The 21,682-nt window shown below is 33.7% G+C and overlaps 3 protein-coding genes across 3 annotated transcripts; 2 read left to right on the forward strand and 1 right to left on the reverse strand.

Moving 5' to 3' along the window:
• The first annotated feature begins 1,418 nt into the window (after window positions 1-1,418).
• On the forward strand, window positions 1,419-7,035 carry LOC125853788 (pumilio homolog 24). The gene is made up of 17 exons (XM_049533540.1): window positions 1,419-1,721; window positions 1,920-1,973; window positions 2,497-2,558; window positions 2,676-2,757; window positions 2,857-2,980; window positions 3,605-3,688; window positions 3,877-3,991; window positions 4,363-4,513; window positions 4,593-4,706; window positions 4,799-4,870; window positions 5,031-5,081; window positions 5,159-5,209; window positions 5,313-5,420; window positions 5,528-5,683; window positions 5,883-5,957; window positions 6,233-6,480; window positions 6,563-7,035. The coding sequence occupies exons 1-17, from the start codon at window positions 1,518-1,520 to the stop codon at window positions 6,672-6,674; spliced, it is 1,863 nt and encodes a 620-aa protein (XP_049389497.1). The 5' UTR covers window positions 1,419-1,517; the 3' UTR covers window positions 6,675-7,035.
• A 54-nt stretch (window positions 7,036-7,089) lies between these two features.
• On the reverse strand, window positions 7,090-8,465 carry LOC125854806 (uncharacterized). Its single transcript, XM_049534392.1, has 4 exons — window positions 8,334-8,465; window positions 8,187-8,238; window positions 8,054-8,121; window positions 7,090-7,647 (listed from the first exon to the last, which is right to left on the reverse strand). The coding sequence occupies exons 1-4, from the start codon at window positions 8,463-8,465 to the stop codon at window positions 7,144-7,146; spliced, it is 756 nt and encodes a 251-aa protein (XP_049390349.1). The 3' UTR covers window positions 7,090-7,143.
• Window positions 8,466-14,490: 6,025 nt separating this feature from the next.
• LOC125853787 (uncharacterized) lies at window positions 14,491-21,368 on the forward strand. The gene is made up of 7 exons (XM_049533539.1): window positions 14,491-14,932; window positions 15,951-16,148; window positions 16,251-16,523; window positions 17,241-17,343; window positions 19,867-19,985; window positions 20,069-20,245; window positions 20,557-21,368. Exons 1-7 carry the CDS (start codon window positions 14,639-14,641, stop codon window positions 21,289-21,291), a joined length of 1,899 nt encoding a protein of 632 aa, XP_049389496.1. The 5' UTR covers window positions 14,491-14,638; the 3' UTR covers window positions 21,292-21,368.
• The last annotated feature ends 314 nt before the right edge of the window (window positions 21,369-21,682 follow it).

Below are 21,682 nucleotides of genomic sequence, written 5' to 3' on the forward strand. Positions count from 1 at the left end.
TAATAATTTACAGAAATACTTATTGCTAATTTAATCAATAAAAGTTTGTATATAAATATCCAAACCTCAAATTAATTTACAATTTACTTTGGGTCTCGGACATTTCGAAATCTCTATAGTGAATGAAAGTTTCTTAGGTCTTTTAATGGAGAAAGAGATGAAATGAGGGAAAAGGATGAAATTAGGGCCGGTGAAAGGAAGCTTCTTTGAGTCTTTATAAAGAAAATGATGAATGTGGATAAGGGGTGAAATCAAGGCTATTAAACGTTTATGTGGAGGTGGTGGGGTGGGCGTGCACATGTGGAGATCTATGTGGCATGTTAATACACATATGAGATACCATATAACTTTTCCGTTAAACAGAAGGGTAGTCTGGTCCAATGGTGGTCCAATGGTAAGACAGGAAGGATACTGTTAAGCCAAAAAATTGTTTAAGGGTATATTTAGGGCCCGTTAGCCATGCGATATGAAATCATGGTATGTAATCATAAGATGAAATTGAAGTTTGTTTGAACATTTGATTTGAAGTTTTTGTGTTGTATATTTTTTCATAAACACAAAAATTTCATAAGTTGTAAAATTATTAAAATAGTCCCAACTATTTATTCAATCTTACAAAATAAATAAAATTTTGTAAAATCGCATAATAAATTATTACAAAGCTATTGCGGTCAGTCTTGTTCACTCAATGTAGATGAAAAAACTATTTTTTTATTATGTCGTATAGTTTCGTTATTCGTTCCTCTAACATAAGTAGTAGTAAGAAATTTGGTTGAAAAATAAATTTGATAAAAAATAATGAATTTGATGAATATAAATGATAAAGTAAGAATTGATTTAAAGTAATAATAAATTTTATGTTGGTGATAATTATAAATTTTAAAAAATTATGATATGATTATAAATTTTATTTACATATGAAATAAATGGCTATTAGATATAAATATGAGGTTGTTTAAACAAAATATAAACTTGTGGATCAATTTTTGTATTTGAAAAATTCCAAATCATGATTTTTGAAGAATATGGAACTCCATCTCATGATATGAAATCAGTGTGAAATCGCATGTCCAAACGTTGATTTCATCTCATGATTTCATATGATATGATATCGCATGACCAAACGCCTACTTAATCTATTTCAAACAGTTGAACGATATTTTTGGCCATTTTCCATATTAAATATTTATGTACGCATAACTAATACATGAAAATTTATGCAAGGAATTTTAATGCATGTATTAATATGATTAAAGATATAATTGTCCATCAAAATTCAAAAATATATTATTAAAAATAATCTAAGCATAAGCATAACTAATGTATAATTACTAATTTAATATACTATATACACCCTAACAAATACTAAAAAAATGCCATAAAATAAAAAGGCTAACTTGAAGAAAACAGATTTTTAAAAGCTTCTAAGTTTTAGGGTTCAAGACGACTCTGCAAAAGCGCCACAAACTATAAACCCTTGCAAAACCCCAATACGCAGAACTCAACACTTGACAACAATGGCGGCAAAACCAGACGATTCCAAAAAGCGAAAGCATGCACCAGCAGCCGGAGGTAAATCAGCTCCGAAGAAACTGAAATCATCAACGGACAAGGTTCTGAAGAAACCCCATAAATCGATAAAGCAGCTTGGAGATAAGAAGCAACAACCCAAGCCTCATGTCCCAGTTGAATCCAAGCGAGAGCGTCGTATACAGGCAAAGGTATGCCAATATTTCTGTCCAAAATTTTGGTGAAGGGGGAATTCAAATGGTTAAAAGGTTGAAATTTCAGTTCCGAAATTGTTTTTTTGCTTGTTTAAGTTTTTGGTGATGTCGCCCATAGTTCTGTTGAAAAAGTTATAATTTTTAGCTGCTAAATCTTCTTTTGCTTGATATATTGGTAATGGGGTTTTACTGCAGGAGCTAGCTGAAGCAAGGAAGAAGAAGAGGAAGAAGCATTACACATTGGAGCAAGTACTGCATTTTTCTAAAGCTTTTAGTTGCTTTTATAGTGCTCCTGACAATGTTCTCAAGCTATTTTTTTCTTTTCCAATCGCTATGCTGAAAGACAGCATGCTCAATTGTACTTCTTTTCATTTTTTGTTGTTTTTCTTAAATATGTTTTATTCCATCTCTATTGTCCTAGTGAAATCGACACATTGACCCATTTATCGGAAATGCAAGGATATCTTGAATTTACAAAAAGACTAGGTGCGAAACTGGATTTGATCTGTGTTTTAACATTTGAATTGAAATATTTCTTGATATTACAGTTAAAAATTTTGCACTTTTCTTTGGATTTGGGATTGTAAGACCTCAGCTTTGATATTTCAGCTTAGCATTGTATGTTTGTGTAGAGGTTAAATGTTTATCACTATGGTGCCTCCACCTTAAATGACTTCATGAATACTCTGCTAGTTGATTGTTTGTTTTTGCAAAACTGTTTGTGTTATCTAGATATGCTCACTTTGTCATTCATCCACTGGTCTTATAATAGGAGCTAGCATCACTATGGGAGAAGATGAGAACTCGAAATATTGCGAAAGAAGAAAGATCGAGGTGTTCTGTCATACAACTTCAAACATTTGAGTTGATTCTGAATCTTGCTGGAAGATTGTAATTTATTTGTTACTTGGTCTTTATAACGTCTTTTATTCTTTTTATCCATTGATGCAGATTGGTGAGTGATGCTTTGAAGAAAATGAAAGGGAAGATCCCTGAAATAGCAAGCTCCCATGTTTCTTCTCGTGTTCTTCAGGTTCTATCCTCCCTCTTCTTCTTGTTAATGACAAGGATTTATGATGCTCCTAATGGTTTTGCCAACTCTTTTGCTAACTCTTTTTTTTGTTATTAATAGACTTGTGTGAAACATTGTACACAAGATGAAAGGAATGCTGTGTTTGTGGAGATTCGACCTCATTTTATCACTCTTGCTACCAATACCTATGCAGTTCATCTGGTGACAAAGATGCTTGATAATGGTAATTTTGTACTAATCAGTGTTTTAAAAGGCGGGGGCATGAGGCTAGGCGTTTTATACAGTACGGGGCGAGGCGCAAGCCTCAAGACACGGGGCGTAAGTCCCACGGATCTACGGGGCGTAGTCTCATCTATATTCAGTTTTTTAGTTTTATTACTAATAAAATAAGCAAAAGTAAACCTTTCAATGATTTTAATAATATTTTTTTATAAATAACCTATAATATATAAAAAATTATATTTATTTGAGATAAGTATTAATAATCAATAATAAAGAAAAAAAGTATTATAATTACTATTTGAGAAATATCATTACACTAATAATAAAAACTATGATTTAAAGCAAAAAAGGTTAAATAAAATTTAAAAACTCCCGGGCCTACATTTTTTACGCCCAGGACTTACGTTTTCATGTTCTAGGCTTATGCCTCAAATTTTAGAACTTACGCCTTATGGATCTACGTCTTTACTTTACGCCTCGGAGCGTTTTTGGTACACCCCGCCCCGAGACTCGCCCCAGAAACGTTTTTGAAAACACTGGTACTAATTATACTTCCGAGCATTTTTATTAACTAAAAAAAAATCTTATTTGTCCTTTATTTGACATTTTCTTTTGTGCTTTGCAGCATCCAAAGAGCAGCAGGCACAATTTATTTCTGCTCTTCATGGGCATGTTGCTACTCTTCTTAGGCATATGGTTGGTTCACTTGGTAAGATGACCTGTCCTATTGCTGTGAACTTGGTTTTGATTAATTTTTTGCCACAGATTTCGTTCTATTTTGCTCGATCCTACTTTTCTGTTTAAAAATCAGTTCATTAGCTGTTGACAGCTGTAATTTTGGGAGAAAGGTTTCTTTCCAGTAATTCCCTTAATAAAACACTGGTTTTACTATTGCAGTTGTTGAACATGCTTATCAGTTGGGAAATGCAGCTCAAAAACAAACTCTTCTGATGGAGCTGTATTCCCCAGAGCTTCAGTTGTTCAAAGATTTGATCTCAGCGAAGGAAGCAAGGTAATTCCTAGCTGTTAGTGACAGCATGCTGCATGCGTACTTTAGACAATTTAAAAGTTTTCTAGGTTGTGATGTCAGCTTGGGACATGTTTTTTCTTCTTCAACAGGATATCCTTATGATATTTTTTTGTTTTACTCTGCTTGACATTTTCTCTTAAATATCGCCTTACTGTTGCTCCTTCATCTGATATTGTTCATTAAATTGCTAATCACCTTACTATGTGTATTGATAGCAAAATTTGGTGTTAAAACTGATGCATTTATGTTGATTCTTTTTCGATAAATATACTTTACGTTGTATTCATATTTGTACTTAATGAATGCATTTATTTCCTAATTTAGCTGCCATTCACATTTTATGATACTTCCAGGCTAGTTGACGTTATATCCAACCTACAGCTTCAAAAGGGTTCAGTTATACGGCACATGACCTCTGTACTTCAGCCTATTATGGAGAAAGGGATACTGGACCACTCAATTATACACAGGGCACTTGTGGAATACTTAACTATTGCTGATAAGGTACCTCAGAAACCTTAATGAGGTATTAATGAGTTGGCTTATTGTGAACATCCCTTTCTAAATTTAAGTCTGTTCCAAGACTTCTGCTGCAGAAATAATCCAGCAGTTGTCAAGTCCAGACCTTGTTCGGATGATTCACACAAAGGATGGATCCAAGATTGGGATATTCTGCATCAAACATGGGAGCGCAAAGGTTTTTGAGCATTCTTTATGTCTGAAACTTGTCCTAGTGGATTTTCTGTTCGTGAACGGATTTCAAATGCCATTTGGACTTTCCTGTTTTAGGAGCGGAAGAAGATCATCAAAGGGATGAAAGACAAGGTTGGAAAGGTAGCACGTGATAAATGTGGGGCTTTGGTAAGCATGCTTTTCTTGCATTTTCTAAATGCTTTGGTCTATTTGCATCCATCGTGCCTTCTTTCAGATACTACCGGTCTTCATCCATGCACCTTCTCTCATTTATTAGTACCTTTATGCTCCTATTATTTTCACAGCTTCTGTTCTCAATAACTTTCAGGTGCTTGTCTCCATCCTTTCAATTGTCGATGACACAAAACTTCTATCAAAGGTTTGTTCCAGCTGCTTTTCCTAATCTGTTATCAAAGAGTTCTACTTTTAAAGCTGGTCAGGTTGACCTCTTTGCAGGTCATCATTCGTGAGCTTGAAGGAATTCTGAAGGAGCTTCTTTCAGATCAGGTCCGTCCTTCATTGGTGTAGAAAACTCCCCTCCCCNCCCCCCCCCCCAATCAACTTTTGTGTATGTATCCTGTGTTTTTTTTAATTGTGGTTGTTGTCACAGAATGGTAGGCGCCCATTGTTGCAATTACTGCATCCAAATAGCTCGCGCCATTTCAGCCCTGATGAGCTCGCAGCCCTTGGTTCATCTGTTCCTTCGCTTGTCACCAAGGTACTTTTTAAGCTTTTCTTGAAATTACAGTTATCATCTTATAAAAAAAAGTACCTTGTAAGCAGTGCAGCTAAATTTAATCATTGTTTTATCTTACAATTTGACAGAGCCCATCAGAAGTAAATGAAACAGAAACTTCAGGGCTTGGTGAAGCTGGTAAAGAAGATGCTGATGTTACCGAGAGTTCACTTGTGAATGAAGGAGGAAAGAAGGATCCTCTTACAAGGCGGCAAGAATTATTGGTCCATAGTGGGCTAGCTGAGGTCAATGTTTTCTATTTTCTCATTCAGATATCTATAGAGTTGTTTCTTGTTCTCAGTTATCAAGCTTGCTGCCTTGCCTATTTCACTTTCTGTGATCCTTTCCTTCAGCCACATCCTTTATAAAATGAATTTTGTATTCCCCTCCTTTACACACTCACCTTTATCCCCTTTACCAAGCCATTCCTGATCAATAATGCAGAAACTCATTGATGCATGTTGTGAGATGGCTGAGGAATTGCTAAGATCAAACTTCGGTAAAGATGTCATATATGAGGTATTATCCTGTTTGATTAATAAAATTGTTGTACTTTCAATGTATCATAACCTTTAGGTACCACTATGTCCTGAACAAATGTTGGATGTATTTCCTGAACTATTCCTCCTTTTATTTTATTTTTAGACTTCATAGTTAATAAACTTTGGGTTGTGACATTACATGTTGACCCACTTCATCTGTAACTCACTCTGTACTTAATCTGGAAATATGACTGTCTTTAGTGCTTTAAACATGCTAAATCTAGATGTTCCACTCATTTTGGTTTGATATAGGTTGCCATGGGAGGTGCTGACAGCATCCTTAGTCCAACTTTAGATGGAAAGTTGGAAACCTTACATGGTGTTATAGCATCTCTGGCAGCACATCCTAAAATGGAGGGGTCAGATGAACAACATCTCTTTGAAGACTTCCATTCTAGCAGGACCATCAGAAAACTGATCTTGGACTCCCCTTCTTTTGCTTGCACTTTGTATGAAAAAGCGCTGAAAGGAAAATGTTCAATTTGGGCTCAAGGCCACAGGTTGGTTGGTTGAACACATTTCCTCCTTCCAATCAAATTTGCAGAGAAACAACTTCTTTCTGACTTCTTTTACAATTTGCAGTGCGAAAGTAATTAGTGCATTGTTGGAAACTTCAAGTGCTATGGTACACAAGCTTGTGAAGAAGGAAGTGCAACCATTGGTAGATGATGGTATCCTCAAATTAGCCAAATGATCTCCTAAAGCAGAATGAGCCTACAATGAGGATGAACTTCTGGTTAAAACAATCTAAGAATGAAGCGTCCCAAGGTTATTAGAAGATCAAGGAATGCTTTGGACGAGTTCCTGGAAAAAATGCCTTCACACTCAAATGGTGAAGTTTTCTATCAAGTCAATGAATAGGTGATACAACAAAAGAGTTCTTTTTTGTACCATATATAAAGATATGGAACAACACTTCTGGCCTGTTAAAATCTTGCTTTGTTTCCTAATATTCAGTAAAGCCCTTCTTTTATTTAATCATTAAAACACATCTTTTACAGGTATTTGAACTCTGATTTGTCTATGATATGAAGAAGTTGAAAACTTTAAGGGAACGTCATTTGCTAGTTGTAAGTTTTATTTTTCAGTGCGGTATGATCCAAACAGTAATGAGTCATTAGACAACCTGAAAGGTGCATCATAGAATAGAAGCATAACAACTGTTAGTTGTAGAACATGTTCTTAGAGCTGGTTCTATGTACATAGGCTTCTTTTTCTGATCTGGGCTCAAACACTGGGTAGCTAGAAACATGTTTGTCAGTGTTTCTTTCCTGAAATCTATGAAGCAACTTCCTATAATTGCTAAGATGAGGATAACCTTGTAACTCATAATTCGATGGGTTGAAGATCGGTGTCTCATTTCTTCTTCTGAAAGTCTGAGGTTGGTTCATTGAGTAAGTAGATAGTGAAGACTTCGCCTTCAAGCAGGTGTTTATTACTGAAACTTCTTCAGTAAATCTGGCTTTAAGTTCTTTAACACGCCGTGAAATGCTTCTGGAAACTGTCCGTGCCTTATGTGGAGGAGGAAATGTTTTGGCTACTTGTGCAACATTTGTATGTCTAGGTGTTTCTTCAGTTGATTTTATGGAGCACTTTGGGCATGTGTGGTTTCTTCTGTCTGTTTCAAAAGCCTCTCTGCTTGCTTCATCCGTCAGGCAAACATATGCCTGTACCAAAACAAGATGAGAGCTTTTGGTAATTAATCAAAAATGGGTAATGATAGCTAATTATTCAGAAGCATAGATAAGGAAACAACGACTATTCATTAGTCTTGTTTTCCACTTCAAATTCATGTATAACTAACTACTATTATGTACTTAGAACCTTGAAATGCAAGCATAACTTTTTTGCTTTTTGCATCCTGCACGTATAGTGGATTGATCGTGTACTTATCCAATCAACAATTTAGTATTGACCGTCTCAAAAATACTTGTTTAAAGTTAGTGAATTGACTTCTCCCTAACATCAATCATAATGAAAAGACTTGTTTGAATTTTGAAATTTGAAAAATATCTCATAAATTGGGACGGAGGGAGTACCAAATTTTGATATATATGGCTAGGCCCTAGGTACCTGGGAAAGCAACTTGAATGCAATGTGAGCTTTGGGATGTTTGTTCTTATCAGGGTGAAGCTGCAATGCTACAATCAAAATCAAATCAAATCAAATTATAAGAAAAACAGAGTTTGAAAATACAAACTAGTACCTAGTTTACGATATCGCTGCTTAATCACATCTACTCCAACACCCTCATCCACCTGATCGATCAACTCTCAAGTAAATCACAACCATCAAATTAAGCTCACCCAAATACAGAAAACAGAAAGATAATATATGAATAAAGGGGGCGTACGTCAAGAAGAAGATACCAGTCTATGAATGCGGAATCTGTAGTACACAGAGAACAACAAGGAACACCTTTAGACAGATCACAAATCTCTGATGCCAATTCCCATTTTGCTTCATTTCCACAATTTCTTCCCATGGCTAATTAATTCTTAAGCACTGTGATTAGTACTTCAATATGTATGTATGTATGTATGTGTACCAAATTCAAATGCAATATTGATGCAAAAAAAATTGAATCTGTAAAATTAAGAGTATTGAAATGCAATGATGATTCTTCATTATTATTAGAGATAGAATATGTATAGATGAAACTTGAGAGTTAATGGAATTTAAGAACGGGTGGAACGGTTAAGAAAATGAATTGCGCACAGTTTTTTTTTTTTTTTTTTCAAAAGTGGTTCAGTTGGTAGGGCGAACAAAGAAATTAATAGGTAGCTAGGGTGAGCTACTATACATAATTACTGACTGATTTACTTACTGTTTCTAATGTTGACACGTGCCATCACATTATTTGACTAATGGATTGAAGTAGACGTATTAATGAGATTAAACATTTAGTATATATATAAAAAATAACTTTTAACTTTATATAAAATATAATTTTGTTTTCATAAAAGTGATTCAGATGAACTTACTTACGGTTGCCCGCCTCTATCCATTCTCATGACACATGTCTTGCGTACAAAATCGAATCAAATCGTAAATTGAGTCAAATCGAGAAAAAGATTCGAATAGTGATTGGTTTGACTTGGTTTGGTATTGAAAATAAAAACTCGATTATATTTGGGTTGATTTGGTTTTAACTAAAAAAAAATCAACCCGAGATCAAACCAACCCGACATTATATATAGAATTTTAAAATTTTATTTTATACATAAAATATTTACTTTGATATAATTTTTAAATATTTCTTATACTTTTTCATAGTTTTATCTTTTAATATATTATTTCAAGTTTGAAACTTAGAAATCTGAATGGTTCAATTGTTGGTAATTATAATAAAGCTTAAATCAAAATCAAATTAATACTAATGCAAAAATAAAATCAATTCAACACTAAGAATGACAATAATATTAAATATTTGTTCTTTGGTTTTACATTGGTTTAGACAATTCAATTACATAATCTAATTTTAATTTCCTTTAATATTTAGTCATGTAACTAATATTTATTAAACTTATTTTAGCATGATTTAGTACTTTTAAATTATGATCATTTTCATTATGACTTGTTAATTTGCAATATTTGTTTTACACAATTTCATTATTATTATTATTATTTTTGTTGGATATTTTAGTGTCATTACTCATATCAGTTTTTGTGTTATTTTCTTAAGAAACACCTCAGATAGTTGCATTTTGGTAGGACTAAAGAAATATTTGAAGTACAAGTAAATTATATGTTTGTATGAATACTTGACCCAAAAAAACCCGAAAAAACCCGAGGTTGAAAAAACCGAGTTTTATTGATTTGGTTTGGTTTATAGATTTAAAAATCCGACACTAATGGTTTGGTTTGATATTTGAAAAACCCGAACCAACCCGACCATGTACACCCCTATGTCTTCGTATCTCTCGTCATTGCACATTCTCACATTAAACCATGAATAAACCATGACAAATTAGGATATACTCCCTCCGTCCCTAATTACTTGTCCACTTTTCCTTTTTTAATTATCCATAATTACTTGTCTATTTTGACAAATCAAGAAATGACATTTTTTTTACCTATTATATCCTTAATTAATTACTTTGAAAAATATAAAACTTGTTGAAAATCTTAAGTTTTTTAATCATTCACTTCATAATTAATAAGGGTAAAATGGTAAACTCACTATATCAATCATTGTTTCTTAATGGGTGTGTCAATTCAAAAGTGGACAAGTAATTAAAGACACATGGAGTATAATTTTGTACAAAAATATGGAGTACGGATAAAGTTTTTAGTATGTACGACCTGTGAGCTTTAGTTTGGCATAAAATATTTTCTACTTTTCTTAACATTAGTTTCTTATTACGTGCATTGCACATGTATCCTGAATTATTTTGTAATTTTAAATAGCCACATAAAATGTTTGATGCATGTTTTTGATCAATAACATAAGGTAAAAAAAATAAAAATATAAGCTTTTGAAATTGACCAATGTTAATACTTGCATTTTTAGCGATCTGGTAATTGAGCTCAAATTGATTGGATATAGTTCAAACATGCCAAGATTAAAAATTAAATTAATTAATCACATGAGTTGTAGTTAGATTCATTTTGATCTATGAGGGTAAATGTGACACCATATGTTTTTATATATTTTATTTTTTTTACTCTCCCTAGGTGTTAAGGAAACACTCAAGGATCGAGTGACCCAACTTGATGGCAAGGTCGACCATTTGGATGGACAAGTGTAGACTATGGCAGAAAGGCAGGGGAATCCGGAATCGTTGGTCACCAGACGCTCCCTAATGAGTATCGCGTCTTCCCAGTGAAGTAGAGCCGTCTTCATGGGGCCTCAACGATCCCGGTGGCGATGTCCAAAGCGTGACGGACCGGGTTAAATTGAGGAGCTCCCACCCCTTTTGCTCTCTTGGTGACTCGAACTCGCAATCTTCGAGTTGAAAGTGAAGAACTCTCTCTAGTCACCATATGTTTTTATACTAATTTCGATTCCAGATAGATTTTAATTTAATTCTCTTAGAATTGCAAAAATATTCTCCTTTAGTCTTGAGTAATTTGATTTGCACATTGATTATGAAATGGCTCATATCAGATAAAATACGTACAGTCAAAATATTGTTTTTCCATTCACTAATATCAGATAAATAATTTTTCTTATGCAAAACTTTTATGAATATGTTCATTTTAATCAATAATTTAATTTGTGTTTCAGTTTTTTGCAAATGACATGCCGTAGGACTCACTGCAATGTATGGAGAATTTTTTATTTTTAAATTTTTTATTTAAATCATTTTTTTTACTTTTATGCAGTCCAAAAGATCCACATTTCTTTGTCATGACTGGTCACCTTTATTTATTTTTTTATTTTATAATTATAATAACTAATAGCATTAATTATATTTTATTGAAATAGAAGCGTAAAGATCTTATTAAAACCAAAGATCTCAAATTATGAATAAAACCTACCTATAAACATAAATATAATTACTAATCATATCACTATTTATACACTTTTTTAAAATGTAGAATGGATCTACCAGACTTAAGTTCCATACATTTTTAACATTAATTTTCCTTTCCGAATTGAGAAGATGTTTTTAGAGAACGTCGTATTATAGAATTCTTTTTGTTCTTTTTATTTTTTCATTATAGAACTTAAAATTGTATGTGATGTTTTTATTTAGATTTGATTTTCTATTGTATTTTTTCATGTGTATTATTTTTATATGTTGATTTTAATTTTCTTTTATTTTTGATATTATAAGAACCTTTTCTCTTCACCTTAACTAATCTTTTTCCCAAAAGAAAAGAAGAAGAGAGATATTTGACGTGTGATTGTGTGAAGCACATACAAGTTCAACAATTGTTTGGTATAAGATGAAATATTTCATAATTAGTCCTGAAATAAAATTTATATGATATTTAATTAACGATATAAATTAATCCTAATATTCTATTTCATTTCATCTAACTTGAATTTATTTTATTTCATATTTCGAGTGGAATAAATTAATCAATTATCATCATAAAATTAGGAGTATTCCAGAACAATACAGTTTGCATAGCAAACGACTTTATTTGGGAGATGGATTGGTTGACCTCCCAAATAATTAAGAGATATAATTTTTATTATGAACTCATCTCAAGGTTCGATATCTTGCTTATTTTTCAATCATTAATAAGTCAATACCACATTTGAATCTTTTTTTTCTTTTCATTTTAATATCTATTAAGCCATCATTAAAAGATGTGGTGTGATGGATGTGACTGTTTTTTTCTTAATTAAAGATCACGGGTTCGAGATTTGAGTATGTTTTTTTTTATAGGGAACACTTTCCACAAATGAACCTTACGCAACGCAAATTTGAATTAATCGAGCTCCAATATAAATATCAAACACCAAATTTAAAAAAAAAAATCTATTTAGCGATCCCACTAACAACAAGATGAAAACAATTATTAATGTGCACTTATTCCTGTATCTTTTTTTTTTCTTTACTAAAATTTGATTTTAGGTTTGGCACAAAAACGTTTATTCTCAGTTCAACATTTTTAATTAAGCAGGCATACAGCGTGTCATTATTTGCATTCTTAATTAAGGTGTAAAGTCAAATTTGAAAAAAAGAAACACAAAATGTATAATGATATAATCTTCAGTATGTTAGACACTGATGTTATATTAGTTGTAACTGGAAAATAATATTAAGAAAAAAATGGTTAAAAAGTAGTTTATAAGAAAACTATCTTATCAATGTTTGATATTTTGAAATTCTAAAATCATTAAAATAAAGTATAGAATAATGAGTATTACAAGGAGAATGATTTTGAATTTATTTTGCCAAACGAAAAAAATGTCATATAAATTAATAACGAGAGTATAGTATATATTAATTTATAGACTACGATAGAGATGGATTATAAAATAAAATATATATTATATATATTGATTATTGACATAATTCAATTTTCCCTATCATAAAGGTCATAAGCTAACAAATGAAAAAAGAAGGTAAAGAATAACTTTCAATTTGAATTAAGAATAAAAACATGATTCATTAATCAAGATTAATGAAAATTGAAGAGAAATTAGTTTGAATCACTACATAACATTTAGCGGTAATTAATTAACGGCAATAACTCAATTGCCATTAAATATGTATTTTTAGCGACAATTAACACTCTTTGTATATGTCGCTAAAGTCTTTAGCGACATTGAATCTAATGACACTTAACTAATGCCGGTAAAAACTTTAACACTTTTTATTAATATATTTATTTATTACCCCTAAAAGTTATTTTTATCGCAGTGAATCGTGATTGTAAATTTTGTGAACCACAAGTAGCATGGAATAAAACAAGAGAAGTGAGGTAAGAAGTTTCTATGGAAATCATTGTCATATCCCAATCTTGAGTTGGCAATTTTTAAGATTATAACCCAAAAAAGAAACAACAATTTAGAAGAAAACACAAATGACGTAACAGAACGGCGTTCGGACCAACATTCATGACCGCATAATTTAAAGTACTCCATCCCTTCCTCGCCTATATAAATATCGATATGATTCAATATCTTCCGTATAAAATGATAATCATCCTTTGTTCGACTTACACTTATATATACTCATATAATTAAAAAAATTATGACTTTGACTTTTTAAGAAATATCTCAATATCACAGTAACACATTAACATATAGAAATATTCTAAACAAAATATAAGATGTTTCCTTCATAGATCAATTTCAATTAAGATAAGAATATTAATCAACATTCCAACGTCTAAATAATTAATTTTATACACTAATCATATATAATTATTTTTCATATTTGTTAGCATTGTACTCCCTTCGTCCATTTTTATTTGTCATGGTTTCCCTTTTAGAGTCCAACGATAAGAAATTTGACTAACATTTTATAATGTATTTTTTCATCATATTGATATGCAAAAAATTACAATTTCTAGTACTTTTCGTATAGTTTTTGAATATCTAAATTTTGTGTTTAAATTATCGAATTTATGTAATCTAATTTAACTTTGAAAATTAGTTACATTGACTTTCAAAAAATGTAACATGACAATCAAAAGTGGACGGAGGGAGTATTAGTTTAACAACAGGGAAATTTAGAAAAAAAAACGTTAACAATTTGATTATTGCTTAGCTTATTTTTTGTTTGTTTAGAAGGGGCAAAAGTGAGGCAATAAATAAATTAATGTTAAGGACTTAAATAGGATTATTAAAATAAAATGATTTTAATAATTTAGCGCAGCCGTATATATAAATTAGTGAAATGACAAGACTTGCACAAAGGGTAAAGTTGTCATTTGAATTCACCGCAAAGCTAAACTCCGTCTCAACTCCGTTTTGGCGTTTACCGTCTCCGTGAAGCTCCTTTTTCCGAAAACGTGTGTATATTTGTGTCTGTATGCAGAGATTCATGGCGAAATCATATCTCATCTATCTATCTATATACAACTGTATTTATTTATATGTATCATATAATATAATGTACAATAATTCAATTTCATCAAGAACCTATTTTTGATTTATATGCAATTTAGAAAATCCAATTAACAGCTTTGATTTGGTGAACACTGAGAATCAAAGCGTTGATCTACAGAGCACCATTAATTGACAGCTGAATGGCTGCGACCACCATGGCCACAGCGGCGGGTGCGGTGGTCTTGTTGTACTATGTGTTGAGTCGTCGATTGACGGCCAAGGATGGGGAGGAGGAAGAAACTGGTGATTATTCCAAAGCAGCAAGTAGATCTGTGAAACGGAGACTATCACGAAGGCCAGCTCAAGCTCCGGCGACTTGGTTGGAAACCATTTCGACTTTGTGTGGAACTCTCCGGTTTACCTATTCGGAAACACTAGGGAAATGGCCTATTGGTGACTTGGCTTTTGGGATCAATTACCTTATTCGAAGTCAGGTAACGTATCTTTTATGCGTCAAAGTTTGTACTTTTGTGGATGGAATTATGTTGAATTGCTTACCAATGTTGGTATGAAAATCTATTTTAGTTGTTTGATTTAATTGTTGAGCTCCCCAAAGTCGGAGTCTTTTTTGTGCAATCATATACTTTTTTTTTTAATTTACCGGTATTCCTGTGAGAATGCCCTGATAGTTCTGGAGTGGGTATAGATGATTCAGAGAGTCCATTTCAACTAGTTTGGCAGTAAGACATAGTTGATTGATTGATATTAAGGGTTGAGTTTGTAAAGTTGGAATCTTTTGTATCATGAAATGTTCTTACAGCTTGGTGAATGGAAGTCGAAGTGATGTGTCCCAATGTCAATGGACTAATTTCTGATATAGTTATGTATTATCTGAATAATTGCGTGTGGCAATTGGGTGTTCAAATTTGCTAGAGGAATTGCTTGAATAAGTAAAATTGAGTGAAAAATATAGTATTCTTTGTTGCTGGCTGTACATTCTTCTATTGATCCTGCTACTTGGAAAGTAGATTGGTTGCTGTATGTTTAGTACATAACTGTGTGACTTGTAGATTATAGTTAGTCCATTGTAGGCCGATCTAATGTAGCTCAGCAAATCTGTCGCAAATTTCACATTATACTCTGACATTCTTAATTTATACGGGTGAATATGTCATTTGGAAAGGTGTCTGATAGACAAGATAATCCTAACTGCTGCATTTTAGTAGATGTTCTGTCTATAGTTACTATTCTTTCGTTATGTGGTTTTGCCTTCTTCTTTTATTTGTGCATCATCCTGTTTATTGAAGAAATTCTAGATGCTGCACCTCTTAGTGCCTTGAAATTCAGGCCCAAGACTCTCGGTGCTATTCACTTGTCAAGTGAGGAATTGTGGTTTATAAATGCATTATCTCAATACAAGTTCATGGATACAATGGCTCCGGGATGTTCTGTATCTGAGTTTTGTAATGCTTGAGTTATACCTGGATTTCATTTGTATTTATGATCTTGAAGGGAAATGTACCAGTTGCAAGTGTATATGCTGGGGAAAGCTGTGTGCAACTAAAGGGTGATGAGATTATAGCTCAGTTGTATCATTACTTAAGGTTGGTAACCCTCTGTATGCTTTTCTCAAAGAAGCCATTTCCTGTATTCTTGGAGTCTGCTGGCTACTCTCAAGAAGATGTCCTCCTTCAGAAGCCTAAAGCAGGAGTATGTTAATTGTACCACTACCCTGTTATTTGGATTTATTTCACAAATTCATAATAGTGTTTTGATTGCGTGAACTAAGATGTTCAAATTTTTTGTTTGCAGCTTCTTAAGCCCGCCTTTACAATTATTAAAGACAGAAATTTAAATTGTTTCCTTCTTCTAATTCGGGGCACTCATAGCATCAAAGATACTCTGACTGCAGTAACAGGCGCTGTTGTACCTTTTCACCATTCAGTTTTAGATGATGGTGGGATTAGCAATCTTGTTTTGGGATACGCACATTGTGGGATGGTTGCTGCTGCTCGTTGGATTGCCAAGCTTAGTATGCCTTTCTTGGTAAAGGTTCTGGAGGAAAATCCTGAGTATGAGATAAAGGTAAAATATAGAAGTCACATTGTTGCTTCTTGTTGATTCTTTTCCTTTCTTCTTCTCTGTTGCATTGGAGATTGGAAGGTGTTTTGATGCATTTTCCTGTTCACTAACTTGTCTAGACTGAAAGCTATCACAGACGTGTGAAAATTGGAAGATTCAACAAGAAATGATTGTTGATCAACTTTCTTATTACTATCATTGTGATGATTGTCATTGATGCGCCATGGGATTTGCTTTGATTTGATTATTTCTGATACCGTGTTGCATTATTGATCTGTACTGTGGCTTGCATCTCCTTCCTGTTGTTCATTGAGTTGATCTTAAATTTTGCGGTGCCAGTTTCTGTTGTCCTCTAAAGAGCAAGTCAGAAAGTCACCTTGTACATGTCTTCTATTCTTTGATGTACATTAATCTCGTAGTCATGTGTTTCTTTAGTTCTTGTTGCATTTCATATCTTTGGAGCTAAGATGCTGATGGCTTGTAAAAGTAAGCATTACCTTTACTTATAAAAAAAGAAGAAGTAATCATTACCTTTGGTGGTGCCGTGTAAATTTTTAGAAACATTCCTGTAAATATCATGTAATGGCAAGTCTTGAGTGGATATGTAATGTTAACATACTTTCAAAAGTACATTTAATTAGTTTGCTGCAGATGTAGACATTTTTCCAGTTTTTTGTTTGTGCTTAATATCAAAGCTGTAATTCTAGTTTTGAACTTCAGGTTGTTGGGCATTCACTTGGTGGCGGTACTGCTGCACTTCTGACCTATATCCTTCGAGAGCAAAAAGAACTTTCCTCGAGCACCTGTGTCACTTTTGCACCAGGTGTGTTTCTTTCTGCTGCAGTTTCAGATCTCTATTTGAAAGTTTGAAGGTTTCTTTTCCCTCTTAATATGGTTTCTAAGTTTGTATATCAATAACTGGTAAATGAGAATTGTAGGTGACACGGAGAAAAGTAGGACATTTTCTTCCATGCCTTCTTTTCCAAATTGTAGAAGCCGTCATATTTTCCCAACTTGATTTAGGCCCCTGTAATGCTACATTAGAGTAGAGCTTCTGAAAGTTTTTTGCTTCATTGACTCTTTCCAATTGAGTCCTAATATTTGTCATAAAGATATTTTTTCATCTATTTCTACATCTCTTGACAAAATTGAGTTTATGATGTATCAGTAAGACCTATATTTCAATCTATGATCCTACCTTCAGCAAATATGTTATCTTGATTGTGAAGCTAGAACCAAAAATTCATGCTCAATTAGTTGAATGATGAATTGAGAAAGTTGAACATTACCAAAGTTTCTGTCTTGTGTTGTTTGTAATATCATGTCACTAGCCTTTAAGTGTAATTTGTAAAATACAAATAACAGTTGTAGTTGGATCTCAAGAAACGTAGTACTAATTTAGATTGTGAAAAGAACAGACTATTAAAACTGATCGACTTCTTTGTCAAAAAAAAAAAAAAAAACTGGTCGACTCTGAAAAGACATCTCAATTAGCTCAGTATAGTTTTCCTCTGGAGATTGAAACTCGAAGGTTGGCCTGTGATCAATTCAGTTTTTTCCATGGTTCAAACATCCAAAGTTCCTATTCCATAGCTCTGAGGTCTTACTTTGAAGTGACCATGGCTAAACTACATATTACTGCAAACTGGAAGTGAGAAACTAGGGACTGTCTACATTGTTAAATTGTGTTTCCTGAAATGCAAATGAGGTTGAAACCCGAGATGAGAGCATCTATAAATCTACTAGCTAAACTGTTGCTAGAACTGACTGTGTCGGGGGATGTCTGGAACTTCATTGGATATCTTAATTTCTTTTCCACATAACACTTTGAGGAAAATAGCTTGCAGTGTACATCTTGTTTTAGCTCCAAAAGTGTGAATATATAAATCTAATTTGTTGGGAGCATAAGAAATATGCAGGGAAGGGTTATTGAATTGGACCAATTATCTTGTATTAAGGAAACCTGATAAAAAGGTAGATGTAGAGAAACTTTTGTATAAAATTTCATCAATAGAGGACACATATGGTGCATTAGGAGAGTACTTGTTTCAATGTGAGCTGGTCCCCTTAACATGTAACTGAAGAATATCTGATGATAATGAAAGAAAAAAGAAAATTTCTGAAGAAAGTAATGGAAAATATTTCTGGACTTCTAATACAAAAAAGATGATTGTTGCGTGAACATTGCAAAGTCACTTCTGTAAATTGTGTTGTCCTAAGAAAATGCTGGGAAGCATCTAGATTATTGAAGGCTTTGCTGAGCAGTTATGTCATTCTAAAGTCACAGTGTCAAAGGTGAAGTGCAGAAAAAAACCCGTTGAAGTTTATTGGGGCTTTGGGCAGAAATTGCGAATAAACGACAGCCATTAAGGAGAAGGTGCAAATCAAGTGGAAGATGAAATATATATATGTAGTTCGAGAATAATAACTATAAATCCAAGCAATTATATAGACACAAGAATTGACGAAAAAGGACAATTAGGTGAAATATTCTGTTGTTAAGTGCCGCTCTCTTCAAGGCAGAGCCCATGGGTCCTTAGACGCACACCTTTACCACCTTAGTGCTAAGCACACACCACACTGCATAATAAGCGCAGCTTTAGCGAGCCTTCGTCAACAAAGTTACTAAGGAGGTTGATGAAAATTAGCTCACTGAAGTGTTTTAAATCTTTCTCGAGGACATCTCTTGTCACTAATACAACTCCTTCCGCCTTTGGCTGTGTATTCATGTCGTACACTAGTTGGACACTGGACATATGCTCAAACACAAAAAAATTGTCATTCAAAAAATAAAGTTGGAGACTTACTACCTAATTTCTATCTTCTTTTGTTGATTTGCTTTTTTTCAAGACAGAAAACAAGTGAAATTCTTGAAAAAGTCTAAAGCTCTATCCCTTGACCAGGAAGAAAGCGAAATCTTCAATCTCCTTTACTTGACTGTGGTCCTATATATAAGTAAGGAAGTGGAGGGACTTCTCTACCAGGTTTAGACTTTGTACTTCTTTTTATGCTCTATTAGTAGTTTAGTACTCTAAACTATTTGCACTAGTTATTCAATATTTATTCGTGTGGTGATCTGTTGATTCTGTCATTTTTTATTTTTTGGTATTTATAAAATTGAGGAAATGACCTGTGTTCTAGAAGTGCTACTCTAATGTTTTTGGATATGTTGAGGCTGTATAATAGCATAGTTTCTTTTCCTCTTTGTGCTGTGCCTACAATTTTAATATTGGATACATTTCTAGTGTCTCCTTGATAATTAGCATCTCTTATATCTTTGCCTATGAATTCCAATGCCTTGATGTGTTTTTCCTTCCTTTATCCTTACTGTGTTAGTGTTGTGCAGCTGCCTGTATGACGTGGGAGTTGGCAGAGTCAGGAAAGCACTTCATCACTACAATAATAAATGGTTCTGATCTGGTGCCTACATTTTCAACCGCTTCTATAGATGTTCTTCGTTCTGAGGTATGACATTACTCGCATTCATATACTTCAAAGTTCTCATCTTGGACCTGCTGTGATTTCCAACTTCAAATAATCATTTTCAGGTAACTGCGTCATCCTGGGTAAATGATCTGCGTGACCAAGTTGAGCGCAATAGAGTTTTGAAGGTTATTTATCGATCTGCCACTGCTCTTGGTTCTCGTCTGCCATCTATAGCTGTAGCGAAAGCAAGGGTTGCTGGTGCAGGTGCACTTCTGCGTCCTGTCTCAAGCAGTACTCAGGTAGATGGTTGGAACCTTCCACTGGTTTTGCCCCTTCTGTTTTTTAGTACTAACTTTCCCTTATTGAATGCTGCATAACATTAAGTTTGTGAATAAATGGATTATGTAATTCTAACTTCGTAGTTGTGGACAAGTTGTGTTATTCATAAATGGAGTTTAGGTAAAATTAATAGGATATTGCCAATGAAACTTTCAGGTTAATTATGTTTGCCACATCCTCAACTCGGTCTCCTTAATATTCATGGCAGGAAGGCTCAGCTTCAAAAAAATAAATTCATGGCAGGAGGGCTGATTTTTGCCTTAATGTGCAGGTGGTGATGAAGCGTGCTCAAGATGTTGCCCAAGCAGTTGTCAAGACACGCTCCTCTTTGTCATCATGGAGTTGTATGGGTGTGCGACGCCGTGTTGTCTCGCCTTCAGCAAACTCCAAACCAGATGATTTCCCTGAGGCTCCCCTTATAGCTCCGAGAACATGTGAAGCATTTGTGAGTGAAGTAGTAAGCAGTGTTCCTGACGGGAACAAAGTTGAATATTGTTGTTCTTCAAGCAGTGGATCTGGACATGATGAGACCGATGAAGAGGAAGATGCTGCTGGAGTGGATAAAGCAATCGGTACTACCACCATAGAAGAGGACATCACAGAAGGTGAATTGTGGTATGAATTGGAGAAGGAGCTACAAAGGCAGGAGCGTGAAGCTGATGTCCATGACCAAGAAGAAATTGCTGAAGAGGAGAAATTGCTGGCTGATGCAGCTGAAAGCCAAACGGCAATATCTCCATCGGATGTGTTAGATAACCATCATTTTTACCCTCCTGGAAGAATAATGCATATGGTTTCTATACCATCAACAGAGGCAAGTGATCTGGATCATGATGGTCCAACGGAAGACCATGTCGGGATATACGAGACCCCTAGAGAATTGTATAGTAAGCTTCGTTTGTCAAAAACCATGATAAATGATCATTATATGCCAATGTATAAGAAGATAATGGAATTATTGATTAGGGAGCTAGAAAATGAATTAGACTGTGATTGTGAATCATGAGTTGGACCCAAAAATAACACAGTACATATATATATTGAAGATGCCAAACAAAGGCAACAAATTTGAAATTTCCCTTCAGTGTGAGTTCTTTTTGTTTCTTCTCTGTTAATTCTGTTCAACTTCAACCTCCGTAAACTTGGGAAATAATACTCTTCGACACTTGAAAGTTGAAACCCCTCAATCTTGAAACGGCCAAGATGAGCTCGTATTTACAAAAAGGTAAAAAAAATGACCCTCAACTAATAAATAAGGCATAATGCTCCTGAACTATGATCGATATCTCGCGACACATTTTAATTTAATTAGCATCTTATTACCTCCTAAATTATTTAAAATAGAATAAATATGCCCTAAAAGTTGACGTGGCATAGAGAGTGTGCACACTTCTTGA

This window comes from Solanum stenotomum, chromosome 1 (genome assembly GCF_019186545.1).
Source record: "Solanum stenotomum isolate F172 chromosome 1, ASM1918654v1, whole genome shotgun sequence".
Lineage (NCBI taxonomy): Eukaryota > Viridiplantae > Streptophyta > Magnoliopsida > Solanales > Solanaceae > Solanum > Solanum stenotomum.

What these genes read in the sequence shown, in the direction of transcription:
- LOC125853788 (XM_049533540.1), top strand. Translation starts at nt 1,518, where the DNA reads ATGGCGGCAAAACCAGACGATTCCAAAAAGCGAAAGCATGCACCAGCA. An exon ending in ACACAAAACTTCTATCAAAG is followed by an intron (nt 5,082 to 5,158) that starts GTTTGTTCCAGC and finishes ACCTCTTTGCAG; the next exon opens with GTCATCATTCGTGAGCTTGA. An exon ending in ATTTGGGCTCAAGGCCACAG is followed by an intron (nt 6,481 to 6,562) that starts GTTGGTTGGTTG and finishes TACAATTTGCAG; the next exon opens with TGCGAAAGTAATTAGTGCAT.
- LOC125853787 (XM_049533539.1), top strand. Translation starts at nt 14,639, where the DNA reads ATGGCTGCGACCACCATGGCCACAGCGGCGGGTGCGGTGGTCTTGTTG. An exon ending in TTCAGAAGCCTAAAGCAGGA is followed by an intron (nt 16,149 to 16,250) that starts GTATGTTAATTG and finishes TTTTGTTTGCAG; the next exon opens with CTTCTTAAGCCCGCCTTTAC. An exon ending in TAGATGTTCTTCGTTCTGAG is followed by an intron (nt 19,986 to 20,068) that starts GTATGACATTAC and finishes AATCATTTTCAG; the next exon opens with GTAACTGCGTCATCCTGGGT.
- LOC125854806 (XM_049534392.1), bottom strand. Translation starts at nt 8,465, where the DNA reads ATGGGAAGAAATTGTGGAAATGAAGCAAAATGGGAATTGGCATCAGAG. An exon ending in GCAGCGATATCGTAAACTAG is followed by an intron (nt 8,122 to 8,186) that starts GTACTAGTTTGT and finishes TTTTGATTGTAG; the next exon opens with CATTGCAGCTTCACCCTGAT. An exon ending in CATTCAAGTTGCTTTCCCAG is followed by an intron (nt 7,648 to 8,053) that starts GTACCTAGGGCC and finishes GTTTTGGTACAG; the next exon opens with GCATATGTTTGCCTGACGGA.